This window comes from Pieris napi, chromosome 14, assembly GCF_905475465.1.
Source record: "Pieris napi chromosome 14, ilPieNapi1.2, whole genome shotgun sequence".
NCBI lineage: Eukaryota > Metazoa > Arthropoda > Insecta > Lepidoptera > Pieridae > Pieris > Pieris napi.
In genome coordinates this window covers 9,181,790-9,209,493 of record NC_062247.1, presented here as the reverse complement: position 1 = coordinate 9,209,493, position 27,704 = coordinate 9,181,790, and the positions used below count along the sequence as shown (strand labels likewise).

At 32.2% G+C, this 27,704-nt stretch overlaps 1 protein-coding gene across 19 annotated transcripts in view; it reads left to right on the top strand.

The window, feature by feature from the left end:
- The window catches only part of LOC125055893, a 105,748-nt gene that overhangs the window by 54,402 nt on the left and 23,642 nt on the right, over positions 1-27,704 (top strand). For 16 of the 19 annotated variants that reach the window (XM_047658602.1, XM_047658600.1, XM_047658597.1 and 13 more), the window contains 7 exons: positions 14,859-15,007; positions 16,208-16,487; positions 16,555-16,686; positions 19,431-19,613; positions 20,545-20,745; positions 22,811-23,035; positions 24,880-25,066. In XM_047658602.1, coding sequence (XP_047514558.1) covers positions 14,859-15,007; positions 16,208-16,487; positions 16,555-16,686; positions 19,431-19,613; positions 20,545-20,745; positions 22,811-23,035; positions 24,880-25,066 — 1,357 coding nt within the window. Of the gene's footprint in view, positions 1-3,429; positions 3,660-5,781; positions 6,849-14,858; positions 15,008-16,207; positions 16,488-16,554; positions 16,687-19,430; positions 19,614-20,544; positions 20,746-22,810; positions 23,036-24,879; positions 25,067-27,704 lie in introns of those variants that run through there. The other 3 variants (XM_047658598.1, XM_047658599.1, XM_047658603.1) reach the window with 3 other exon arrangements.

The window sequence follows — 27,704 nt, the reverse complement described above, 5'->3', positions numbered from 1 at the left end:
GTGTATTGACTTCAAATACATTGTTAGGGACCTGGACAAAAAGGACTTCTGGACGGGGAGTAGAAAATATTCGTATCAATTATATATGCACTCGATATAAACAGTGAGGCAGTTACAAATATATTTCTATAAATTCGCTGTAGATATAAGAATATACGGATGAGAATGCTAAATGTCCGTACTAATTCGTTTTAGTTCCAAATACGCTTTTGATGCGATGATTTCTCTTACATCATACATCAACAACTTAATGGGAATGTTTCGAGTTAGAGTACGTCAGCTATCCGATAGTTTTCCAGGAATATTAACTGATGTATGAAAACTAGTATTGATTTAGCAATTTCGTATTACAAAGTATGATTTATCTAGAGACTTGTGATATAATTTATCATGTAAATTTTATAAAAGACTGCAAATGAAATACTTCTAAGCTTATATAACCTAGCTTTGATGTCCCTAATAACTATTATATTTATGGTAACCTGTTGGCTTTAGTGCAGACAAATATGCGTTTAATAAACATTATTTTTTATATGAAATCAGCGTTTAGAGATAAATAGAATTCGGTTTCCAGGCAATGTGAATAAGCGTAATAGGTGAACTAAAAATAAAAGTAGCTTTATTAAGAATTTTTAGATAGGGCTATATGATAACTATTTATTGTATAATAATATTGCACAGCTTCACGTATTATTCTTGCTATAGTATTTACTTTAGCTGTAACCTCTTTTCTCTCCGCGGTCGGAAATAAACTCCCCATTGTTGGTACGTATAATAGCTGCCGAGACTTATACACTTTTTGTTAAAACAAACCAGCTACTTTCAGGAGAAAAGAAAATGTAAGGTTCCTGAAGTACCTTTGTCTCCTGCCACGAGTATATTGATCCAACATAATAAAAATATATAATATTATTAATACAATAGGACACCAATAAATTACAATATTTATAGATAATAATCTTTATTTCTTCTCGCACATATACATACAAGGTTATTATGATTAAACTAAGATGATAACATTAGAAAGTGTATGTGAGAGACTGGTCTCTGTAACAGGAGACCTGAGTGACAGTTAGCCAGTCTCTCTACCGCCGGACCGGAACACGTACAATCAGGTCATTTTATAAGATACAATAGAAAAAAATAAGTGCTAAATAGTATAAGATCCCGCTATACAACGACCTTCACCGAGATGCTTATTTAATGAAACTTATTTTATATTTAATTTAATATGTCAATAAATATAATCCATATGGGTTGTCTAGCAAATTTCAGTCCAGAGTATGTTTAATTAATATTAAAAAAAAATAAAAATTATAATTTGCATGTAGTAAATTTTTTGAACTTTTTTCAATCAATATTTTTAATCAGGGTAGTATTATATTATATGTATCACTAAAACCTTCTTTTATACTAAAGATGTATATATACTTTAGTGTCACATAAAAAATATACACATAAATAATTAATTGATTAAAAACAACCTAACTTTTGCATATTCTATGTGCTTCATACTTTCGATTGGTTTATGATATGATAGAATTTATCTAATAATCATACCGGTGAAATGTTTAAAAAAATATTTTTTTTTTTAAATTAATTAAAAATACTCTGGACTGAAATTTGCTAGGCAACCCATATAACCCACACGTAAAAATAAATTTGGTGTGTGTTTGTGTGTGTGTGAGTGTGCGTGTGTGCGTGTGTGTGTCTCTCTCTCTGGGTGTTATATGGGTAGATGTAAACTACCCATAATAAGCTCGCAACGCTTCTATAATAATCTATAGTTCAGTCGATAATCTTACATTCTATTCACGTTCATAATATTCTTTGTAATACAATTGTTGTGGGATAAATAACTTATTATATCCAATCTAAATATAGCTTACTGACAATAGGTACTGGCTGCACGACATTTTTAACTTTGTCACGTAGAGCAGTTTCCATGCCTTTGAACATAGATTGCAGTGGAATAGTGCCGATCGTGATGTTGTTACCGTGAATGAAGTTGACAGCGGCGGTAATGCTCCTGACACCCTTTGGATGTTCATGTCGTTTTCGATTTGTGCAAATATAGACGATTAAATGCACATAAATACGTAACAATCTAAAACTATGTAGGTTATACAAATAGCACGAAAATATTAGGAGACAACTTTGATATGAAAAATACTTTTCTTAAATGCAATTGTCATTCAAATTACATATTTATCAACACACTTAACTACTAAAATTCCTTCGTTCTATATTTTTTGTCATAAAAAAACATCAGCTACAACCTCTTTAGGTCTTGGCCTCAGACTTATGAATCTGTTTCATGATCATTTTTAAATCTAATAGGCAAGTAAATGATCAGCCTCCAGTGCCTGACACACGCCGTCGACTTTTTGGGTCTAAGACATGTCGGTTTCCTCACGATGTTTTCCTTCACCGTTCGAACAAATGTTAAATGCGCACATAGAAAGAAAGTCCATTGGTGCACAGCCGGGGATCGAACCTGCGACCTCAGGTTTGCGAGTCGCACGCTGAAGCCACTAGACCAACACTGCTGTTTATGTCATAAATAAACACATTTGAAAGTACCCAGGCTTCGAAGCATACTGTCACATTCATTTTAATCAATATCAGTCAATGTCGTATCCATTTAAGCAAATATGAGCGAGTACATATATCCCGCTCTTTTCCCGTTAATAAAGAACATTGACCCGTGGTCCACTTACAAAATCTAAACACATTTTTCTAACAGGTATTTCCTCTTAAACGTGGGGAATATTTTGCGCGTGAGAAAGCTCACTTAAGGAACGTGAGGGCTGCGCGATAACACCTGCTTGTACATTTAATTACATTTTTCATTTTGAAAAACGTTTCTTAATTGCTTTAAAGACTTTATTTTGATTTCACAAATGACTGTGGCGGTTCTTTTTCCTTATTAATGTTCTGGGTGTAAAGGAACAAATGGTTTCAGATTCGTATTGCACACAATATTTGGTTAAAACCGTAGTATTGATTTTGTAATTTAACAACGTACAGCGCCATTATCTTTTACAAAGACTGATGATTTCCATTAGTATCGGTGTCAATTTGTTTACAATTCATAAATATATTAAGCAAGTAAATTTCAGTATAACTTGAACAATATTACAATATCATAAACACAAAGGTTGATGACTAAATGCCGTTGTTTCCTATTAATTTTGGCTAAACAAGTAACTTTTTTGTTGTTATAGCTGCCAAATCAATCATAAAGTAATCATTCGATCAAAATGTGAGATTCAGTCGTGTCAGAGTGTTAGGCGGATAATACCGGGTAGAGGCGCCGCGGTGACGCCCTCTGGCGCGCCTGCTCCGAGCGCATCCGAGAGCTTACGATCGTTTCGGGCCATAACGATGTTTGACGAACGCAGCCTCCCTCTGCGACGCGTGCCGGAGCCAGTCGCAGTGTGAACCGCCTGGGCGTTGGAGCGATTCCGTGTGTCCGTTGTGCGGTTATGTAACTCAATAAAGTTATTTATTTATCAACTAAAAAAATTACACCCGATCGCGGTACAAACTTTTCGACATTGGTTATTATTATTACAATGGATTGAGATGTAATTGTACATGTGCTAGTGATGTGTACCTACGCCTTTACTCCCGGTAACAGAACGTCATCCGTACAGGTTTATTGCTTTATCAAAAACATCAGGATTGTAAATTACTTTGTAATTATTGATGCACCAGACTATAATTAAAAATGCTGATTTATTCGTGGGGCACGAGTTCGGTCACAATTTTTATTCTATTAGAAATATTTTATTGATTTTTTAATCATCTATGTTATGATTACATTTCATAAAATTGAAACCGCTTGTATAACAGAACTCTGTTATTATTTTTAGAAAAAAATATTATGAAATTATATTTGGCGCAATGCAGAACGCCGTATATACTAAAAATATACTTTAAATAATGGATAACTTAAAGAATCCTATAAGTTTCGTTATGGCTGATTAAAAAGCTTTTTATTATTTTTTTTAACAATTAAAAAGGAGAAAATTTTTGTAGGAATATACATATTGTATGATAAGGAATATTTGTTATAAAAACAAATGATATGGGCCGAGTTAATAAAAAAGCCATTTCATCCGAGCATCCGATTAATTGAGATAAAACTCACTTATATTTTATTCAGCCAAAAATCTACAATTTCAGCGTAATTTAATGCTGATATCACGTCTATTGATGCGTTTCTGTGCTTCCAATTATATATTAAACGATATGATTTACATTTCATACGCAAATACTAAAAACATTGTTTCATATATACACCAGTTATGTATCAAAATAAATGTGGTTGACACTATCAAAATAAAAAAAGGAATTCCTTTAAATTGAAATGATATGTAGGTTTACGCCGAATTTCATATGTCAAAGCTTTTAATGTTAACACAAATGATTTTAATATACATTTTCATACTAAAGAAATAAAATTTTGTTGTACCTGCTAATGTTTAAATTTACATTTTAAGCCTCGTATCTGCGAGGACAGCGCCGGCTGAAATAATTGTTATATTGTAATTTTGGAGTAAACGGTTAATTGCAGGAGTTTATTAGTATGATAAAATTATTCCATTATTCTGTAAATTTTTCTATATCAACGCTGGTACATATTTATAACTAAAACAACATACATTAACTGAAGATACCGAAATGATATTTTAAATTACAGAAATAAAATAATACGCATACTTATACTTATTATAGTAAATAACTTTGTAGGACGGATGAAGTCAATGTTAGTGATGTTTATTGTTAATAAAAATTCAGTAAAGAAATATATTTAATTTATTACGAGCGCTCAGTACACTGGTTGGATCTAGACTAATGAACATGAAAAATATTACAATCAAAGCAAACGTTTATGACTACTACACACAAGTACAATATTAATTAGTGAATATGATGTCACTACAAAGAAATATTTATTTTTACGAAATTGAATTCATTAATTAATAAGTTTACAGTTCAACGTTAATATTTGAAAAAAAAAACACAAAAATACATTGTTTTATCTATTTCCATATGAATTCATAATACGATTAGGTTTAACCAATTCAGGTTTCAACCTGTACACAACTTTTTCAGTATTAATAAATATTATTATCGATACTATGATATACGATCGATGCTTATAAAAGAAAATAAGGGTATTACCTTATTTTTAATGCTACATTGTATTTAACTAAGTTATGAGTTTATTATGGTAAATATTGCTTTGTTTAAAAAATCCTTCATAACTAGTCATAGATATCAGAGTTTAATGCTTCCTAAGTTCCTAAAACACAATAATTATTCTCTAGAATATCATAAAATTTTGTCACTTAATGAGGGTATCATATAGCGTTCTTCCCAGGGGTAACGCAAGCTGTTAGTAAAATTAAAACAGTCTAATTCTTGCAATAAAGGAATTCGTAGTTTTTACTAGTCGTTGCTTGCAAATGTACAGGAAGTATAGAAAAAGATTTAACATACCGCTGATAAGCTTCATTCTTTAAAACACAATATTTATTTACAAAAATCTCTGTAATTACACATAACCACTTTTACAAATGCAACTTTATTTTTTAAAGCTCTAGTAATGAACTTACTAGAATTTAACTTTCCATGTATATACTATACGATACATAATTATTGTGTTAGAAAAATATTCTAGGTAATTGACCAATGTCGCCGCATGAATAAGTCAGTTTCTGGCTGCAAAATTTTAATTTACAATCTGATAATTTTATTTAATATTTAAAGGCTTGTAACTAATTGAACGTTTAAAATGACTTAGTGCATATTACTTTAATTAAATCATCATATAATGTGCATGTGGAGTGTATAAACAATTAAGACGGAGCGAAAATGAAGAGCGTTAGCTAGTAGTAATGAGGTGACGTTCGCGACCCGGCCGCTAGTAGCCGCACCTGCCAATGATGGTGGAATCGCACCGCCCGCCGCCGCCTCGGTGTGTGCGTGCGCCGGAGCATCGCTCTAAGCCCACTTCAGCCTCCGCGCCCGCCTCTCTATCCGGTAGTGGCACTGCGATGCACCTGCGACGTCGCCGACACAAGACAGTCCACTTTGGCGAGAACCTCCTCATGCAAGTTTGCGCCGATCGGGCGCATTTAGCCGCACTCGGGGCCAGAATACCCGACATATCCTTTTGCCACAAATCGCACACGGGCCTCGATAAAGGAGATGCACGCTTTTGTTGTGTAGCACACCACTGCTGTTTAGCTTCAGGTGCACTTGTAGCATTGACCTCGAATGGACGTCCCAAGCCCCGCCGAGACCGCAGCGGAGACTCGCATTCCAGTGGCGGAGAAACCGGTGATAAAGGAGAGGGCGATAACGACTCGGCTCCGAGAGGAGCGAAACGAAAGGGAAGGCATCACCATCATCACCGCCACCACCATCATCACAAAATACACACCTGCCCCTACCACGATACCGCTCCTCCACCAGAAGATGAGCCTGAAGAGAAGGTGACAGTACCACAAAAAACTGTTTCACCGTACTTATACATACCTAGTAAATTAGAACCAAATGTGCAACAGTTATTTAGTTTTATTGAAGGCGTGTTGAGTGCATGGGCCGCTGAGGAAGGTCTCACTAGCACCGGGGAATATTCTGAGCCCGATGAACGCATAGTTCGCCGCAGAAAACTCAATAAATATAAAAAACGTACAGACGTCCTGAATATTCGACGCATTGTGTATGAAGTTTCTATCCTCCAAGGTGCTAAGTTGCTTGGTAACGTCCGGTTTCGGCATTATCATTGGAAGGGGACGGCACAAACTTGCAATGAAGCCTTTTTAACTAAGGTAAGTTTTCGAACTATATATAGCGTTTCAAATTAATTAGTTAAAGCCAGTTGATTACATGCCAGGTACTCATTAAATCTCTCTCTCTCTCTTGTGGTGCTTCTCGAATTACCAAAGGGCCGCGGTCATTCTCCGAAATCTCTCTTTGTTCATCCTAAATACATTGTATAATACTAACGTCTATTGTACGTTATATTAATGTATAACTAAAACCTTTTTATGTCAGGGCCTCAGATTTGTGAATATGTTTCATGATAATTTGTGAATCTAATAGGCATGTAGGTGATCAGCCTCCTGTGCCTGAAACACGGCGTCGACATTTTGGGTTTAAGGCAAGCCGGTTTCCTCACGATGTTTTCCTCCACCGTTCGAGCGAATGTAAAAGGCGCACATAGAAAGAAAGTCCATTGATGCAGCCGGGGAACGAACCTACCACCTTAGGGATGAAAGTCGTGTGCCAACACTGCTTAACTGCTACTATAATAATAGGATAGTTAAAAAAGAAATGACAATTTTAAACAATACCTTTTTCAGTACATGAACTTTTTTACCATAATTAAGAAACGTGTTTAATATTTTCAAATGGTAGCTTATTAAACCAACTTACGTAGAGCAAGTGCTGTACGCCTTTATATTTTGTAGCGTAGCCTTACGACGTTCTCGCGAAGGAAACTTATGAAAAATTAAAAAAAGCTACTTTAGCTAATGAAATTTTTAATTTTGTAAGACTAGTACGTATAAAACATAAATTTTTTAGTCAACACATCTGCGTAAACTGCATGAAGTAATTTTATTTATTTAATTAAAAAGCTTCTAATAGATATTACAATATGTATTACAATTTGAAAACACTCTAAAATATATAAGAATGCGTTAAATACTAAGAGTATTAACCAATGAATAACCAGATGAATAACTATTAAACAATGCAATTAATTTAAAAATATGTATATCTTATAAGTTAACTTGCCATAAAATATCACATCGTATCGTACTAAAAATGCATGCTTACGTACTGATATTAGGTATCAGTTACAATTATTATTATTAGGGTAGCAACTAATACGCCAAAACAATATTTCCGAAAAAATTTTGAATATTAGTTAGTAGTGAGCTAACATTCCCCTCGATTCTATCGAGATATGTGAGATAATCTTACCTAACTACCACACCTGCGCTCCTAGTTGTTTATTAACCAGGGCCAAAACTGTCCGGATAACTATTTTCATTTGTTTCATTATTTATAAGGAAGAAGGTATTAAATTTGTTTCCCTTTCTATAGTTTTTAGCATCGGAATGTTTTATCTATTTTCATTATGCTTATTATACAATTAAGGCAAACTATAAGTTGCATTAAAAACCTTTCATATCATATAAGTAAAATTCAAAAATCATTTAATCATTGTACACTTATGACTTGTCAGTAAAGAAATACATATTAATGCTTCTAATTTTACATTTAGTGCCAGTTCTCAAATCAAGGGCGTAGACTAAAGACTAGCCACTCTTTTTAATCGCCATGGTTTTTTTTTTTACACAACGGGGACACAACGTAGGGATATTGAAACCCTAAACAAAGCAATTTAAAAAGTAACAATTATATTCAATGTAAATGATGAAAAGTTTAGCCCCATTAAACATCGTAGTCATGTGAAAATCCTTTAAACCGGGAAAGCGGGTCACATTCAAAACATCCTTTTAAATGCTAACACGACTCTAAACATATCCTGTTATTCATATCATACATTTGTATGCGATTTCATGTTAAAGTAATAAGAGATAAATAAGAGTAAATCTATGGTAACGGTGGCCTGATTCAACGTTCGTGAGAAGCTGCAATTTCCTTTTTTACTAATGAGGCCTTTTATACTCTGTGGCATTGCAGAAGAGTCTCAATTTGCATTAAATGTCTATTCTTAAGGTACGAATCAACGTTGAGCTTAAATATTTAGCGTTAGGTATTTAAGTGAAGTTGAATATTCATTAATTTCATGCTTTATAGTTAGGGAAATGTTGTGTATGAGAATTTATTTATTTCGTAATCCTACAGCTGAAAAATGATATATAATAACAAACAATTACACTGAAAATAAAGCCAGAGATGGAATACATAATGTTTAAATACAAAAAGGATCAAAAATTTACAAAATTATTCAATACATTTGACTAAGTGGTACCTAATTTGGCTGTGTTGTGTGATGGTGTAAAAGCGAGGATAAGTACGTGAAGGTGTGTATATGCGGTATGCTCATAATGCTTTTGCACTATTGATATTCTTAATACTCCTTTTAACCATATTCCGCGATAGCTTAAACAAGTCAAGGCTTAAATATTGGTCGTTGTATGTCCGGGCTGTGCGAATTGTTAAGTTTTTATATTATCAAATATGCAGTATTTAAAATTTTCTTAACCTACTTAGTCATAATAAAAATAATTAAACATTAATAAAAAGAAAATAAAACAAATTTAAAAAGTTTGGTCCCTGTGGCAGTGTACCTTTAAGGTAGCATTTCCTCGCTGTATTGCGATACTTATATGAGCGAGGAAAGTACCAGCTCTAGAGCCACCGGTACTATCTACCGGGCGCCAATTTAAATATTTAATTAAGAGATATTATAGAATATATAGATAAAATTGTTTAGATTATGATTAAATACTATAAGACATATATATATGGGCTTCTCTGATCAAAAGTCGGCTTTTGCATTGATTTTTTTATAATAGCATTACAGTTGCGGCACTCTTTGATGTTATTGGATGTTATACTGTTTTGCCTTAAATACTTTTATTAAATAAACGTTCCCGTGGTACAAGAACCGCGCACTCCTCGTAGATAAAGTATATTTCACGTAGGCACTGAACTGCAAGTATATAAATTCTATATACGTATACATAAGGTCTCATAATATCAAACTGTTTTCCACCTGGGCTTAAACTGAGTAATTCAAATAGGGTCTTAGTTCTCCCGTCTTCACTAAGAAGATTAATAAGTTTAAAGTATAGTTATAAATTAAATTCTGTGTTGCTACTAATTACTTTCATAAAACGAATTTGCCTGCAAACTCTTAATTCATTTGCAGCACGTTTTTCAAGTTAACTCGTTTAAGTGTAAAAAATTTAATGTGATGTTTTTCGTTTTTCTACATTATACTATAAAGTTAAAGACAATTTCAACGTTTTACTTATAGTAGTACAAACGTTGAAATTGTCTTGAAGTAAGTTTAAAGAACATTTTTACGAAGCCTTAGATTTTTTGTGTAATAGGAGGCAAACGGACAGGAGGCTCACCTGATGTTAAGTGATACCGCCGCGCATGGACACTCACATTGCCAGAAGGCTCGCAAGTGCGTTGCCGGCCTTATATATGATGAAGTTAGATGATTGTATTATATTATGTAGATGTTGTATTAGAAATCTTATTAGTATCATATTAATAAAATAATCTTTATCAAATGATTAAATTTTAAACAAGAAATGTTTCGATTTGACTTTAGAGACCAGCATAAACAAAAATAATCAAATAACACAAAAAATAAATTGTCCGTTTGCTGATGTGTTAAGGTAACTTTAACATTCTATGCGAAATGCTGTTGCTTTTATTGAAAGAGATTTTCAATTATTTCTCCTTATTCTACGTATACCTATAAAAAAAACCGTATATCGCTAAACGGAGCGATTTTATAGTTTGTGCCACACTTGAACCATAAAACCAATTTACATTTTATTTTATTCTAACCAGTAGAACTTCATTAAAACAACATACTGATAATCAAATCATTTATTTTTAATCTTAGATTCTTCCCACAAGTTTTAATACAATAAAAGCAAATCAACTTTCTTGTAAAAGCAGACTTAGATATGCATAGCAATAACTATAAAAGTGTTCGTTTAATCTAACTGCACTTAGACGCTGTCTTAATGCCCTACTCATATTCAACTTCATTTTTATTCGCAGTCTCTACAAAGACGCCCTATATTCAATCTTTTGTGTGAAGATCTTGTTGAACTGTGTTCTCAATTACGTATATATCAAATTTGTTATACAATATGGAATTTTTAGAGAAAAGAGCGGAGAGCGCCGGTGGCAACGTGAAGTGCCATTGAGCCGAGTACGCTACCATGGGCATGCGCCACAAAGCAATGCAAATGTATTTATATATTTACTAACACTTTATGGATAAATGTTTATATATAAAAATGAAACTCGTTTTCCGTTGTCACGACATAACATGAAAACGGCTTGACCGATTTGTCTGATTTTTTATAAATTTCATAGAGTTCAAGTGTTAGTGGAGGGGTTCCGGGAAGGTAAATTTTTATTTTTGACATAATGTATTTGTTGTCTTATCAACTTTCTTTTCTTATCTTACTAGCTAGACCGGTGTCCCGAATAGCAGAATAAGTATTCAAAAAAAATAAAGAATTGACTGTTAGGCGGTACGATGTTCGCCAGGCCAGCTAGTATACAATATAATAAAATAATGAAAATAAATAGGTAGAGAAACAGCGGATTTTTCTATTCTAAATTTCAAGTTCATCGCTTACACTTACAGTTGCTTAACAATATTTCTTGCTGCACAGTAAAAATTGTATAACTCTCTTATTGGTCGTGTTTTAATTAAAATTCTGTGTATGATCAAGAGGATTGTATGTATATGTTGTTTTTAAAGAGGAAATAAAACGAAAAATTGAAAAATTTTGGAAATCTTACAAAACCAAAAACAATTTAGAATCGATCAATATTTTTTTATAACAAACGTTTGTTATTGGCATATAATGATAGTAAATAATAGATCGAAAACTTGTCCAATAGATATATATGTAGCTGGTTGTCGCTAAATACATTATTTGTCCTTCCAAGCGCACGTAGCTAGAATGTGCACTGCAAATAAAAGTCATGGTCCGAATGCAGAATGAATAATTTCATGAAAAGGGAAGTGCTATTTAAATGTGTAGAACTTACGCAAACAAAAGACAGTTTAAATCATCAAACAACATCTATTCCTCTGCTAAAGGATATCTTAAAAAATTGTCTTGTCTTAGTTATTTATCAGAAGACATGTTAGAAGTGTATGTGCCGTTGGGGCTTCTCATCATGGTTTGCCTTTGCCCTTGCCCAGCTCAGGTTGGCGAGAATTCATCTCTAGCATATACATGATGGCATACTCTTAGGAATTTTAGTTATGTTAGGGCTAGTTGATCTAGTTCTTAGGGTAGGAAATTAAACACTCCAATGATAACTTGATTCACTATATAGTATTGTCTTTGATTAACATAACTATTATTCATTTAAATAAAACACTATTTTGACCGGATTGAAGTTATGTATTATTATAAATTTACAACTATTTAACATAATTTTAAATTTATCCGACGTTTCGCGTGCTTTACAGCGTGCGTAGTCACGGTGACTACAAAAGACGACAAAAGACAAAAGATGTCCTCCATCTTTTAGTCGATACCAACTCCGGGGAAATAAATACAGATAATGCAACTTTCTCTGCAGCTGTGATACTTTTTGACATTCAACATCTTTTGTCTTCAGTCACCGTGACCACGCACGCTGTAAAGCACGCGAAACGTCGGATAAATTTAAAATTATGTTAAATAGTTGTAAATTTATAATAATACATAACTTCAATCCGGTCAAAATAGTGTTTTATTTAAATTGATTCACTATAATTCACACATCGATTATACGTAAGCTGTATAACTTCAAACTTGAACAAAGGAATTGCCTGTGCGCATGTGTTACAACCTCTTTTATCATCTAGTCCCCACTCCGACTCGACCTTCCCACTTAGGGCAGTTATTCGAGTCAATTCGTAAATAACCGAATGAGTCAAATGAGTAATTATTGCACATGCGCACTTGTAGCAAAAGAATATGTTTCATAAAAATGTTTAGAATTTAATTAAATAAATATTAAAAGCTAACAGTTGATACAACATTTCTACATACAACTAACAACTACCAAACATTTTCTAGAATATACCTTTTCTAACGACAATTTTTCTATAAAATTGCTGTAGCACAGGGATCAAACAATTTAATCCTGGAAACGAGGGCGCGGCTACAAATTGGGTTAGGTATAAATAACTCTGGTGTAACTAGTTCCAAGGAATAGCTATAGGTACATCTACCTTTCCGTCTTCGCAATTTACAACATTAAAAATTATTTCCAAGTACGTATTCAGCGAGGGTTGGAAATTTCTTTCTCTTTAAAGCGAATGTAATTTTCTTTGAGGTATGTTGATCGTGGCAGTAATAAAAATCTTAATGCCCCTTTAGAGTTTAGCCACGTATTTTGTATGATTTAATTTCAATTGTTACAAATGTTATAAAACTGTAATAAATAAAATATGTTACGAAAATATAGTGTAAATTCTCCTATCTAATCTAATATATAAAATTCTCGTGTTGAAATGTTCCTTCCCATACTTTTGGACTGATTCGTATGAATTTTTAATGCATATACAGTTCGTCAGAGAATCGGCTACTATCTATCTTTCAAACCTATAAGTGATAAAGGTAGTCTACCTCAAAAAAAATGTTTTATTTAGTAGATTTTTTTTCGTTTTTATTTTTTTATGAAACAACATGCAAAAATACATACAATGTCATAATTTTCCCCTAATTTTCAATCCTCTTCTATCAACCCCATTTTTTTATTATTGTACATAGTTTTATTGAACTAAAAAAATGTTTACTAGAAATAATATACATGGCAAAACAAACGTTTGCCGGGTCAGCTAGTAGTCTAGTAATATAAATAAATAGAACATTCCCTTAACGTGCCCCATCTCTCAGGATTAAAGTAAAATCCGTAAATTTGTTAAGCACTGTGCAAACTCAACTCGACAACGAAGTATTCTTGCTATATTTTAGTGTCGTTTGCACAGCAGTCTAACACTCGATTTACAGCTTGCAATTCTATTTGCATACGTTCGTAAAAGCTTTTCTAACGGTATCTTAACCTGATGTACCGATGTCGTCTTATTTTATATATAAATAGGATAGAGGTACTATTGTAACTAATCTAAGCATCGTAAATAACTTAAGACGATCAAAAAAAATTTTGGTTGTTTGTAAAGTAGGTTTACGATCGAGATGTTTACGTGATAACGTCTTATTGGTGATATAAGTTTTTGGGAAGTAAGGAATTAATGAAGATAACAATTTTTTCAAATTTTAAATTACATCTATCGTTTTATTCACACTTTTGATGATAAATTTCGGGTGTAAAATGACAAGTTTACTTATTCGACTATGATATACATTTTTCTTCATACATTCACGGAATGACTGGCAGCGCTCGAGATGAGACGGGAGATCGGTCCGTCTCTCTCTCGTTATACCTGCGATCGCGCTCGTGAGGTTTTGGTGTGACACAAGTTTCTGAACATGTCACCCGACTAAAACGATTTTAAAGACGTTATCACGTCAAAAATAAAAACTAGCCCTAGGTTCATATGTGCTGTTCGCGATTCCGAACAGGCGGTAGAGTTGACAATTCAAAGTGATCATGTGATTCAACTGAATAAATGAATTTTGCGCATTGGGTTAGTAAAAAAACCAATCATGACCACAAGATTATACACATCTATATTTATAGTTAGCAGCCAATGCGATAGCTCACCTAGTAATATAGTCATCTAAATATAGAAAATACTACAAAATTGGGGTATATAAATGGTAAGTGCAGTCTTATATTAGTATATTTGATTAACACATTAAAGTGTATAACACTCAACGTAAGTAAATTATAATGTCTTTTTGATGTTTGACTTATAGTGCAAATAATAGTGTGTTAATAGTGTATCCCTTATATCAATTATAAGGGAATTATTATAGCTAAGTGTAATAACTTGTAACTGTCGGTCATATCACAAAAGGAAAAAAAATCATAGAATAATACCCCAATATCTGTTCGAAGAGATTTAACATATGATTAAATCTAAAATACTTAAAGGTTCTTAAGGTTTTTAATAAAATGTTATATCAATCTAGATATCCGACGATGATCGCATGTCATTGACGACGGCTGTGTCTGATGAAGAGGATCCTGGTGAGAGCGCAATGAATTCACCGTACAAAGGAAAGCAGACCGGTGCTGCAGCCGCCTCTTTCAATTGCACTGGTGCTGTGAGAAAAGCTGGGTGAGTGCTAAAATTTCATACGACCACTATTTCGTAGACTATAGGTAGACTATACCTTAGACTTTCGTCCTCGTAATATATGAATTATTCTCAAGTAAAAGTGTTTGTGACAATTACACAATTTTCGAGCTGTGATTAAAACCTTTAAAGGGGCTACGACATTATACCATTTGATCCACAATTTTAATCTTATTTATAATTTTACAACAAAGGAAATAATCATGAATTATTATCTATTACTAACGATTTAAATATATAACGAGTTGGATAATTTTTAAAAGTTAAGTTAGAAGTCTTACTTCAGGGAAATTAAAATAAAACTGTAAAGCAAAACTACATCTTGATTAGATCAATGTAAAAAACTCATCTGTTTAAATTGAATCCCTGTAAAGTAAAATTTTAAAACAGTGAGCTAGTAAAATAATAAAAAACTTTCCTTCAGCAAAATAATAAAAAACCCTCCTTCAGCAAAAATGCTTTAAACAAGTTCACAATAGTGTATAGCAAAACATTTCATAGTAAATATAGTCAAACCAACAATATTTTCAAGTATATATGTAGGTGATCGTTATAAGAGCAAAAGATGACTTTCTTAAGAGTTCAAGTCTTAAATATATTGGTATAAGGAGGAAAAACTACAAAAGAAAGTGTTGTCGTAAAGAGTTGACGAGTTTCTTAAAGCCTTCAGGATCCTTTATATTTCTTGAGGCTACAATTCCTGTTCCATGAATCCCAAATGACCGGAGGGAAATCTTAGCCGTGACCCATTCAAAAGAATACGCGTTGAGCCTGAAGACAGGACACATTTTTTCGATAATTTTAAACTTTAAATATATCTTTCTAAAGAGTATTTTTGATGAATAACGCAAAAAACAGACCTTCTGTTTTAAAACTTCACGCGATGTAAAAATACTTTTTAACATATACTCATATTTTAAAATTGGTGGATGTATTTAAAATTGAATTTTACGAAAGGCTTCCTTTTTATAAGTTTCGTTTTACCCAATTTAGCCTGGCGTTAAGCGTACATAAAATGTAATTAATTTTTTATATGATGCAAGAATTAATTCGTGTAACTTAATTGTACACGACATCAATTAAAATACACTCGTTGATATTGGATATGTCATTTTGAATTCAAACAAACACTTCCATCATTCTAGGAAGCCTTTGAATATTCAATACTGAAATTGCTTACAGATTTTTGAGCGTCAAAAAGTGGCTACTACGGAAGAAACATCAAATCGAGCTGGCCCGGAAACGAGGCTGGAAAGGATATTGGGTCTGCCTCAAAGGCACCACTTTGCTATTCTACCCCTGCGATTCACGCGAGGGGCGATCCGTGGAAGCTGCCCCTAAACACCTAATAATCGTCGACGGAGCAATTATGCAACCCATACCAGAGCATCCGAAACGCGATTACATATTCTGCTTGAGCACTGCATTCGGTGACGCATATCTATTCCAAGCTCCGTGCCAGGTATGTGAACGGAATGTAACGCGAGTTCGGCACACAACGTTGTTTTCATTTTGTTGTATTTTCCTAGGTGGAGCTCGAAAACTGGGTGAATAGCATACATAGTGCATGCGCTGCGGCGTTTGCCCGCCATCGAGGCAAGACCGGCACGCTTCATCTACTTCAAGAGGAAATTTACCGCCTCGAAAAAGCCATAGAATCGGTGTGTACCTTTTTTGACCTGAATGAATTTAGCTTTATGAAATGACCCGAGAATAACCTATTTTGTATAGGCGTCGCTTTGAATAATTAAAGAAATCACGGTGCATTAGTCGGTTTCAGTGCAGCCTTGCACAACGGAGTGTTGAACACAATGCAGATACTGAGTTATTATGCGACCCTAAGTGCACACAGCTTCGGCCTGAACCAACAGAAGTATTGTTTGACTGACATGAATCCCTAACTGCCTCCATAAACTATTGTTGATCTAGTTTACGTTTAGTCTCTAAGACTTAAGAATAATAGCTATTTTAGAAATAAGAGTTGCTGATGTGAACCACGATTTTAGCTATTCGAGCATGTCTTTGCTGTTCTTAACCAAAAAGAATCTATAAATCATTGAAGGGTTTAAATTAAAACATTAAAATAGGCAAGAAAGGATTTTATTTAAAATTAAATATCTTTACATGTATAAAGTAGTTTTAGCACTAAAACGCAAACTTATTAATATATCTTACATTCCTAATCGTATGATTTAAGAAAAATAAGCTAAATCACACATAACAACTATACTAATTACTACAAGTGGATATTTTAATCAAATCACTAAACATGTTCTATTAGCTAATAGAAATTCGTAATATGTGGTAATGTTACGCGGTTCGCAATGTTCCGCGTGGAAATTGTGCCAATATGTAACCCGCACCGGGCGACCGCCACTTAAGCCTTTGCGGCATTTGCTGATCGCCCCGAGAATAATTATATAACATGCATTGAATTTCCACAAAGAAACCACTAACGATACTCCACATAACTTATTAACTGAGCGGGATTTAATTTCGTATTTGCAAGTTGTTATTAAAGAATTATGAATGTTAAAGTTTTTCAAATACGGAAATACCATAGAGATATAGATGTAAAGTCGAAGAAATCAAGTATAAGGCTTAAAGTTATTTATACGTAGAAATTCCGCACCTTGCATCACGCGATTATTATCCCGTACAACGTGATTTTGGTATTTTTGGGCCTAAATATTAGGGATCTTTTAAATCGTGAAATAGTCAATAAATCCTTTTGAATTGAAAACAGTGGACAAATACCCAATTAAAAAAAAAATTGTAGATCATTATAATATGCGACTGCTAAAATTAATTCCTATGTATCAATAATGTTCTATAAAATCGTCAACGTGATTTTGATAAGAATTTGTTTTACGTTTGTATTCACGCACAGGTAGGCTCGCCTTCATTATTATTCATAGCACGGATGCCATGTGCTCTACTAAACTTTGAGGTCTCCTTGAAATTATCATACTATTTTTTCTTAGTAAACATCCCTAATGATCCAAGGATTTTTTTAAATTATTCATCCACTTATATTAATCGTTAATATTGTAATTTTATAAAGAAGAATCCGAAGATTTTTACGTTAATCATAATATAAGGAAAATAAGAGATTATCAACTTTCTTTGATGTTTTTTTTTATATCGGACATACATCCAGATTTTTATTAACATACACCAGACTCCATGGATTTATTTATTTATACATTCTCAAACAATGTGTATGCCTAAAAAATACAAGAAAATATGACATCACAAATTTTGTTAAATTTACACATACACATCAATTACAATAGAACATAAGAAATCTATCAAGGAAAGAATTAAACAAACAACCACTAAATAAAATAAAACAAAACAAAAAATAATAATAATGATAATACCTAAAAATTAAAAATAATAATAATAACTAAAGATAAAAAATAACAATAACAGAAATAAACAAAACTAAATGAAAACTTAAACCACATTAAGAGCCTGCAAAACAAACTTACGGTAACTTAGTAGACTGTTGTTAAAAACATCAATATTTTCATCAATTTGTAATTAAGTTGTAAGAGCGAGATAGCCTATTCACTAGACTATTAAAAGCAGCAGATTAAGTTTAATTATATATGTTACAAGTTTTAAAAAAATATTTTTATCGTACGTTTGTAGTTTTTCTATTTTTCGTCTATTTCACTAAGGGTTATAAATTACCACTAGCGTTTCATCAACCACAGGAAGCTTTATACGGAAAGGCCCATCATAAGTTACACTTTCCTACATTTGTGGGAATGCGTGCAATTTATGAGTTCCTTAGTGTCCTTTTATTTGCTACTTTCAAGGATAAACTAAATAAAACCAGCGCACTATTGCGAAATCATACAGACTGTTACGTAATTTATTAAATTTAGTAATCTAAAAGTAACAACATTTTATGCACTAAAATTACAAGACGAAATAAAACTATATATGTGCTCTGCGTATATATATTATATTTTATTTATTTTTATTTATTTACTTCGTTGCAAATAAAAAAAACACAATACATAAAAATTATAAGGGATGCAACGGGCGGCTTTATAATAAGCGATCTCTTCCAGGCAACCTTAGTTAAAGAGAAAAACTAAAAAAAAGAAACATGATGCGTGCGAGAAGTGCAGAACCAAATGTTATATAATATACATATATATATATATATAGAACCTTAATCTAAAGTAATACAAAAGAAAATATTAATAACAGACTAAAAACTTAAAAGCTAATCTTACAAATTCATGAACAGCGAACAGTGAATTTTATTCTTAAATGTGAGAGATTTATGGTTAAATTAATTTTAATCACAATACCAAAATTCGTCGTCTATAATATCTCATACAAATAAACAATATATATTCATATTCTAACATAATGCACATTGTAGGATCACAAATTGAAACACATGGCAGATCTACAACAGTCGGTGGTATCTGACCCGGAAACAAGAGCTCAGTTGGCAGTGCAAATGCTACAATGGGAGGAAAATCTTGAACGACTGCATTGCGAACAATTCAGACTTAGATGTTATATGGCCAGTCTGCAAAGTGGCGAGCTTCCAAACCCTAAGGTATGTTTTATGCGTTACGTTATTTATACTTTTACGAAATTTATTAAAGAATAAACCATATTTCAGAAACAAAGAATACTGATTTCAAATGCAAATAATTTTAAAAGGATTTCACTCACAAAAAACTAGTTGATTGCATTTTTTATTAACAAAACCAATTAATTAGGTAAAACAATAATCCAATATTTCCACTGTATTTCAATAGTCGTAATCGTAATTTATTGGTGCGTCATGAATTATTTCTGCGCTGCCTTAATGAGAATATCGATTTGTGCTTTAGAATAATGAAAAGCACGAGTTTGCAAATAATAGATTATGTGGCGTGGAAAATTTTAAGGGCCGATGATATTAACAAGTGTTGACAGTGTGAATATACGTCGAAATCAGTGAACACATCAACTGATCGACCCACGCCTGTGAAATATTACGTTGATCAGACCCGTGTCAAAAATTCAATAGAGTAACATACATTATGTGTTGTTTTACTTCGATTTACGTTTTGGTTAGATATAAAAAGATGTTTTAAGAAAAATAGCTCAGCTAACTTATTCACATAAGATCTTTTTAAGTCGAAAATTAAACCTATTAATTAAACAACACTTATATTTAACTATATCCCAATTATCCTAAACTAATATTTTTTGAATAATAATTAAGTTTACCTCATTTCCTTTAAGGGTTTTCAGTAGTTATATATAGTATTTTTAATACGTTGTTCGACACAATTCAAATCACACAAAGCAGAAATTTCATGCTAGGAGAAATAGTCTCTTCTACTTAGTTCACGGAAATTAACTTTACCCGGAAGCAATTTATGAGCAGATAATATTTAAACATTCAGATTTAAATCAAAGGACATTTAAATGTAAATAGCCAACAAGCGGGTTTTGTTTGAGTTGAGTTTTATTAGTTACGAATGAAATTGTTGCAGTCTCTGCTTACACACGTTTCTCGGGGAACAAAGAGCACATTGAACAAATTGGGTGTATTCACCGTGTCGTCTTTCCATGCGTTTATCTGCGCCCGTTCCCCATCTTTGCTCAACAATTTGCTCGCGGGCAGAGGGGCTACTAAGCGAAGGGCGCCTAATCTGTCAAGATCTAATTCGGGCTCCAGCCGGCGGTCTATGCAGGTAAGGTTTTAATCTAGGCTAAGTTCTAATAACGGGTAAATGAGTAATGGTAGATTAGACTAAGTACTGACAAAGTCCCGTGTGGTATCTTTTGTTCAAGAAACCATCGCCTTCCTCTTTCATATTCATTTGTTTGTACCAGTTGCAGTGTTGCGATGTAAATGCCGTCCGCGTCATTCTGTTCAATAGTGTCTAGTTCCCAAATATAAATGCGTCTTTAACTTAAACATTTTATTTACTATGAAAATAAGTTTTAATCGATTTTTTTAAATTGCATGTTCAAAAAATCACACTGACCGGTATGATTTTTCCATTCCACTTAATGAAATGTGTACCTTAGCATCTACACATTTCAATAAGTGGTCTCTTATAGCAATTTATTTATTTGATCATCCTACAGTTAACATAAGTTACATATAACAAAAAATAATTATACTAAAGGGTAGCCAAAGATGGAATACATACAAAAAGGATCAAACATTTTAAATATATTTAAATAAGTAATATCCAATTTGACTATGTTGTGATGTGATGTAATGTGATGGTGTGAAAGTGAGGGTTTATAAACGAAATTTGATACAAAGCGGCAATTCATTACTTTAATTGCAACAATGTAATAGCTAACTTTGTTTTATGAATTCAAGTAAAATGTTTGTTAGTTTCAATGTTAATAAGCGTGTTTATACTATATCGTTTAAGACGACTTTTTTTAAATTTGTATAGTAATTCTACTTCATAATATCGTTAGGCGGTCGACCTGAATTTCTCAGGATTAATCCTACCGCATTATGAAAACGCAAAAAGCTGAAAAGGTGTTTTGAGGAAGCGTATTATGATCAGCGTGACGAAGAATTTTTCTTCTTTTTACCTACAAAATAGTGGTGCGGAAATCTTTTATATCGCGAGCAATGATGACAACTTATACTGCGGCTATTTCCAAAAAATCGTAATTTTAGTAACACAAAATCTCTTATATAAATAACACTGAATATTGAATAGTATTTCTCTTTTTTCTTGAGCTATTTTTCATCAACATTACGTTGACCTAATTAAAACATGACATTAAAAACTGAAATTAACACGTGTTCCTTGGCTAAAGAACACAACTCTCATTTTATCATTCAAAAATTGAGCCATTTTTTTAAACGACTCGATACTAAACTTATTACTGTGAAGTTGGAAACACGAGTATTCAATGAAGCGTGAAAAGCACTCAAAGTTAACCAGAAATACTCAAGTAGGCTTCTCAATATTGAAGGAACTCCTAATGTGTATCGTCACGAAACAAGGCGATTAGTTCTCTAAACAAATTCTATATAAATGGTTATGTAAGACTTATACATAGGATTTCCTGAATTTTTCACTTCATTGTCAAGTATCGTGTTATTTTACGTTTTATTAAAATTAGAAAGCCTTGAACAGTTTTCCTCCTTTAAATGTACCACCATCATACTTATTAGTATACTGATACTGACTATATTATATTAAAGATTTTATCTGGCTAATCTATTAACGGCAACTACTTAAATTTTAACAAGTACAATAATCTTGATATATCGAAGTAATAAATAGAAATTACCTACTTTCCCATATCGAATTTGTTTATTTCACCATGCCTACTGCTGATAGAGGACAAATCTTTGTTTTTTAATTATTAATTACTATAGATGTCATGTGGAACATGGTGTAAATGTGTGAGTGGCGGAGAGTTTATAAAATTAGAAGCATTTAGCATTTAATATGTATTCCTTTTTTGACGTTCATAAGTGTACATTGTATTACCATGAATAAATGATATTGACTTTGACTTTAAGTTACAATTAGCTTACACTACTTAAACGGTTGTTCATTAAACTTCTGTTTTATTTACGCATACATAAAATTTATTTATTTATTCAGAAGCTTCACAGGATAATACAGAAATATATATATAGATAAATATAAATATAACATTGTGGGCCAATTACAAATCTTCGCATATAGTTTTTTTTTCATAAAACAAGAAGGTAAACGCCAAATATTTTTAGTGTGAAAAAACTAAATAAACGAAATTATCATAATGTAGATGTCGCGTGAAGAGGGTGAAGCTGCAGTACGGGTGTCATTACCTGAAGGAACTACCGCCACCGTTGGTGTTCGTGAAGGAATGACAGTTGAGGAGTTCCTTGCCTCTGCGTGTGTGCGCCGTTCTCTTAACGCGCTGGAACACTTTGTGAGGGTTAAGAAACGACGTGATATGGAGGATCATAACTACTTTGTGCCACATCGTTCTGATCTTATTGAGACTTATGTAAGTACTAAAACTGTTAGCTTAACCATATTTCAATAAAATAAACAGAAATACGTTTATATTTCGTGATATTTTTTTTTATTCGAAACCAATGTTCTTCCATTTAAAAGTTTTAGTTTTTTTTATTACTATTCTTATAAAGCAAGCATTGCAAAAATGTATTTTTTTTTCCACCATCCGAGGCATTCTGTTCAATCGTCCTTGCCTAGTAAATTTAAAAAAATTACGTTGACCTAAACCTTATATTCGATTAGAAGATGTTTTTTAATAGATTCATGTACATCGCAATATTTAAATAAATATCAAACTGACAATAAGTACCCATAACACAAGCTTCACCAGCTTAGAATGGGACTCGGTCAATTGGTGTGAATTGTCTTTAAAAAAAATACTATATTAAAACAATCTTAATTTTTAGTTAGTTACATTGATGATATGGATTCCGTCATGTATCGTATCATATGTCTCTGGCAATAATAATAAAAATGATAAAATATATAAATAAATGAAAATATATAAAATAATAAAAATAACTTAGGAACACTTTCATAGAGGTTTTTAGAAGACTCTGATAGACCATTATTTAAGATGTCTCCAGTCGTTGTTTTAAAGAACACGCCCAGTAATTTAGTTAATGATACTCCTTTGTACTCCACAAACCTCAACGGGGTGGTTTATTTTATAAAGGAAATGTGAATGTAATTGTTTTTTTAAAGCATTCCCTTATTACTTGATAATTTGAATAAACGAAGCTGTTATAATTAAGCAAGGTCGTAATTTAATTAGACTGAATAACTTTCCTCTGTTTCTTAAAAATAATCTTATAAGATTATTAATTTTAGCAGATTCAGTGATGAAAGCAAAGTAAAACTTGAAACGGTATTCCAACTAAGGTCTGACAGGGCATATTTTAATACCCATTTTTACTTTTGCAAGCTCGATGGAGATTATTAGTTTCAATGGTTACTTAGATATAATTAAAGTACTTTTAGTTCGCACTTTTGAAGCTTTCAATATTTTACCGAGCGATGAATTCAATAAATGAAAAATGTTATGAAAATAAATCGAACGTTAGCTCAGAAAAGTTTCGCCATATGCAGTTTCTATTTCCGTTTGTCATATACAAAATAAACATCTATGAGTCAACTCAACATGTTTGACTATCGAAATTCGTTTGTCGGAATCTGTAGCCTTTTATGTTTTATTTATAATAATAAGTCAATTATTTGCATAGAAATTGGTACATTCAGATTTATTTATCACAAAAAAACCGCACAATACTCTCCCATGCTATAAAATCTCCGTGCCTCACAGATCAAAACGAAGTTTAGTTATTGTCATTTTAATATTTGTATTATCGGTTTTTATATATGTTATGTTTGCCTATAAGTGCTTGTCACATTAAATAATGTATATTGTGGTTAATTTACCAATGTATCGGAGTGCCGAGCGTTGGCAAGGTTTTATCAATAAAAATAAATAATAGTTTAAAAAAATTAAAAAATACGCTTTTAAAGCACATCAAACTAAAAAGTGAAAAATAATTCCTAATTTAGCTTGAAAATGGTAATGAACAAAAAATACTGGTATTATTGTGAAAAAGCGTGGGTACTATACTATAGAGCACTATAGTGGCACAGAGCGCCTTTATTTATTTTTTAGTATATTTTTTTATTCGGATTATTGCATTGTCATCGATCTTTGACAGGTGCGCAAAATTTGAATAAAATCTGTCCGTTTAAAGTGGGTCAAAATCGAGTCCGAAGAAGTCGGTTACATACATACATACATAATCAAAATCCAATCTCAAATACATATTCACTCATAATTTTTTAATTATACAGTTGCACACACACGAGGTAGTGGAAGTTTGCGCGAAGATCTTATACCAAGTAGAACTGCAACGCACAACTTTGGAGCAAATGTGGGGCTTCAGCGTAGAGGCCGAGCTCATTGAGAACGCCGAGAGACAAGACGAGCTTTGTTGTTACGTCAGTCGCGTTGAAGACAAGAGCGTCGCTATGCAAAATGGTAATTATACTTTGTACTCATTACTTTATGTCTTTGATGTTCTTTATTTAACGTTTACTTTAAGCTCGGATTTTTGCTGTAACTTTTTATTAAGTGTGAGCATATTATCTTAGTTAACGGATTCTTTTGTTTTTATTCTTTTAAGGCTATTGTGGCAGGTTAGATTCGAATCTCAAGGAAGTAAAATTAAACTATTAAGACTGATGTTCTTTATTTAACGTTTACTTCAAGCTCGGATTTTTGCTGTAACTTTTTTAAAGTGTAAGCATTGTGCATATTATCTTAGTTAACGGATTCTTTTGTTTTTATTCTTTTAAGGCTATTGTGGCAGGTTAGATTCGGATCTCAAGGAAGTAAAATTAAACTTTTAAGTCTGATGTTCTTTATTTAACGTTTACTTTAAGCCTGGATTTTTGCTGTAACTTTTTATTAAGTGTAAGCATTTTGAGCATATTATATTATCTTAGTTAACGGATTCTTTTGTTTTTATTATTTTAAAGCTATTGTGGCAGGTTAGATTCGAATCTCAAGGAAGTAAAATAAACTTTTAATTAGGGATAACTATCAAAATATGCGGCATGAGATACTTTTATATGTCTAGTTAATTAGTTATTTTTTTGATTAGGTTTTGTATTTACAGCTTTTTGTAAAATTTCTAAATATGAAATACTTTTTATGACCACACATCAGAGTCATTTATTATATAAATTAAAATAGTGCATTATAGTGCTTCTATAAAAGCAATGACAGACAACATAGTGATTAAACTCACAACTTTACGCTGGTAAAACATATAGATACACTTTGTGGTTAAATAAACATACTTTTAATACTACGAACATATTAACCTTTTTTAATAAAAAATGTGCTGAAACTACCACAGATAAAAAAATAATTAAAATGTGGGTAGTTTCAGTTAAAACCAATTCATTTATACGGTTTAATAGACATATTTTTAATTTACTACGACAAAATGTTTTCATACAAATATTCAATTTTCATAAATGAATTCGAACATATTACGTACGAAATAGTTGATTGCGCTTCGCTGGGTCGATGTAAATAGTTCACATAGCTACAGATAACGTAGGTGTTTGTGAAACACATTAGCAGCGGTGAACCACAGAACATCCAATATCAATACAATGCTACGAATTTCTCTTTATTACTTTTCATTAATATTGAACAAAAGCGCCGTTGATATTAGTTATTTGACCGTTTGTAATATGAAAATTAATTGAAACCTATTTACTGAAGTTTTATAATGATGTGGTTTGACGTATATTATTTATATTTCATTCCATTGTTTTCCAGTACAGCCTTGCGATTCTGTAACTCACTTTTCGAACTCACACAGCGGTTTTCGCAGCGGCGGTCGCGCTCAAATCAGTCGTGAAGCAGTCATTTTATGATTTGGCATTCTGATAAGGAGGGAGCTTGTAGTTTATTTTTTATCAGAATGCCTGATTAGAGCGCGACCGTCGCTGCGAAAACCGCTGTGTGAGTTCGAAAAGTGAGTTACAGAATCGCAAGGCTGATACAGAAATATAGTATCCATTCAACTTTTAACTATTAATTTAGATGTATTAAGAATTTAACCATTTAATTTCAATTAGTACGGTTTTTGATTTACCCTGATCTCAATTTGTTTGCTTTTATCCCTCGGTTTCGCAGAAATTAATTAAACCCTGAAAATTGAATGATGACGTAACGTGTACGATGTTAGAGAGAAAATGGCTTCATACAAACTATGGTATGTTCGACGTCATTCTAGAATAAGTTCGCTACGTCTAGTAATTAATTTGAATTTTGTTAAAATGGTATCTTTTTTAATTTACTTGTCATAAATATATGCACAAAAATAATTAAATGTTAGATGAGACCGAACATGAAAACTCCGCGCAAACTAATTCACTTCGCAAGAAAGAAAAGCTTAGCTTATAGTCAGAATCATTTAAACAAATAATTTTTAACTTTATACTAATTGATCCATTCCAGAGAAATGTATAAACCCGTCATTGTTATAAAGATAAAATAGAGTTAAATGTTACATAAATAAAACTCCATTTTCAATTTTCTTTGTTCTAAAAGCGGACAAAAGAATTGTTGATGCACAATATAGTAAATAAGTCATTACTGAAGTGAGTACAGAAAATAAGTCTCTTCTTTTTAAACAATGTTAAAGCCTAGGTACAGATATTTATGAAAAACTTATACGTAAAATAAATTTAATTGCACACTATTATTTTATTTTAATAAAAATAATTTCGTTTAGTCTTAAATAATTAGAATTTAGAAATTTAAGTTACTTCTATTTGAAATTAGAATTAGAGTTTAAATATATACTTTTTCCGATTTTTTCAGAGCATTTTGATTTCCAGTGCAATTATTTTTTCAGTAATCGGATTCTTATTAAAAATGTTTTAAAATATACGTTAGAGATACTTGTCCTCTAAGTGGTTTTAAATTGTATACTCCTTAAAAAGAACAGTGGCGTTAGAACTTTTTAGGTATTACATGATTATACAGATACAGATTTCTGTCTGTGTATCGTGATCATATTTTGTTTTATTAGACAAGGAGGTGATCAGCCTTCTGTAACTAACACACACCGTCGACTTTTTGAGTATTAGACATG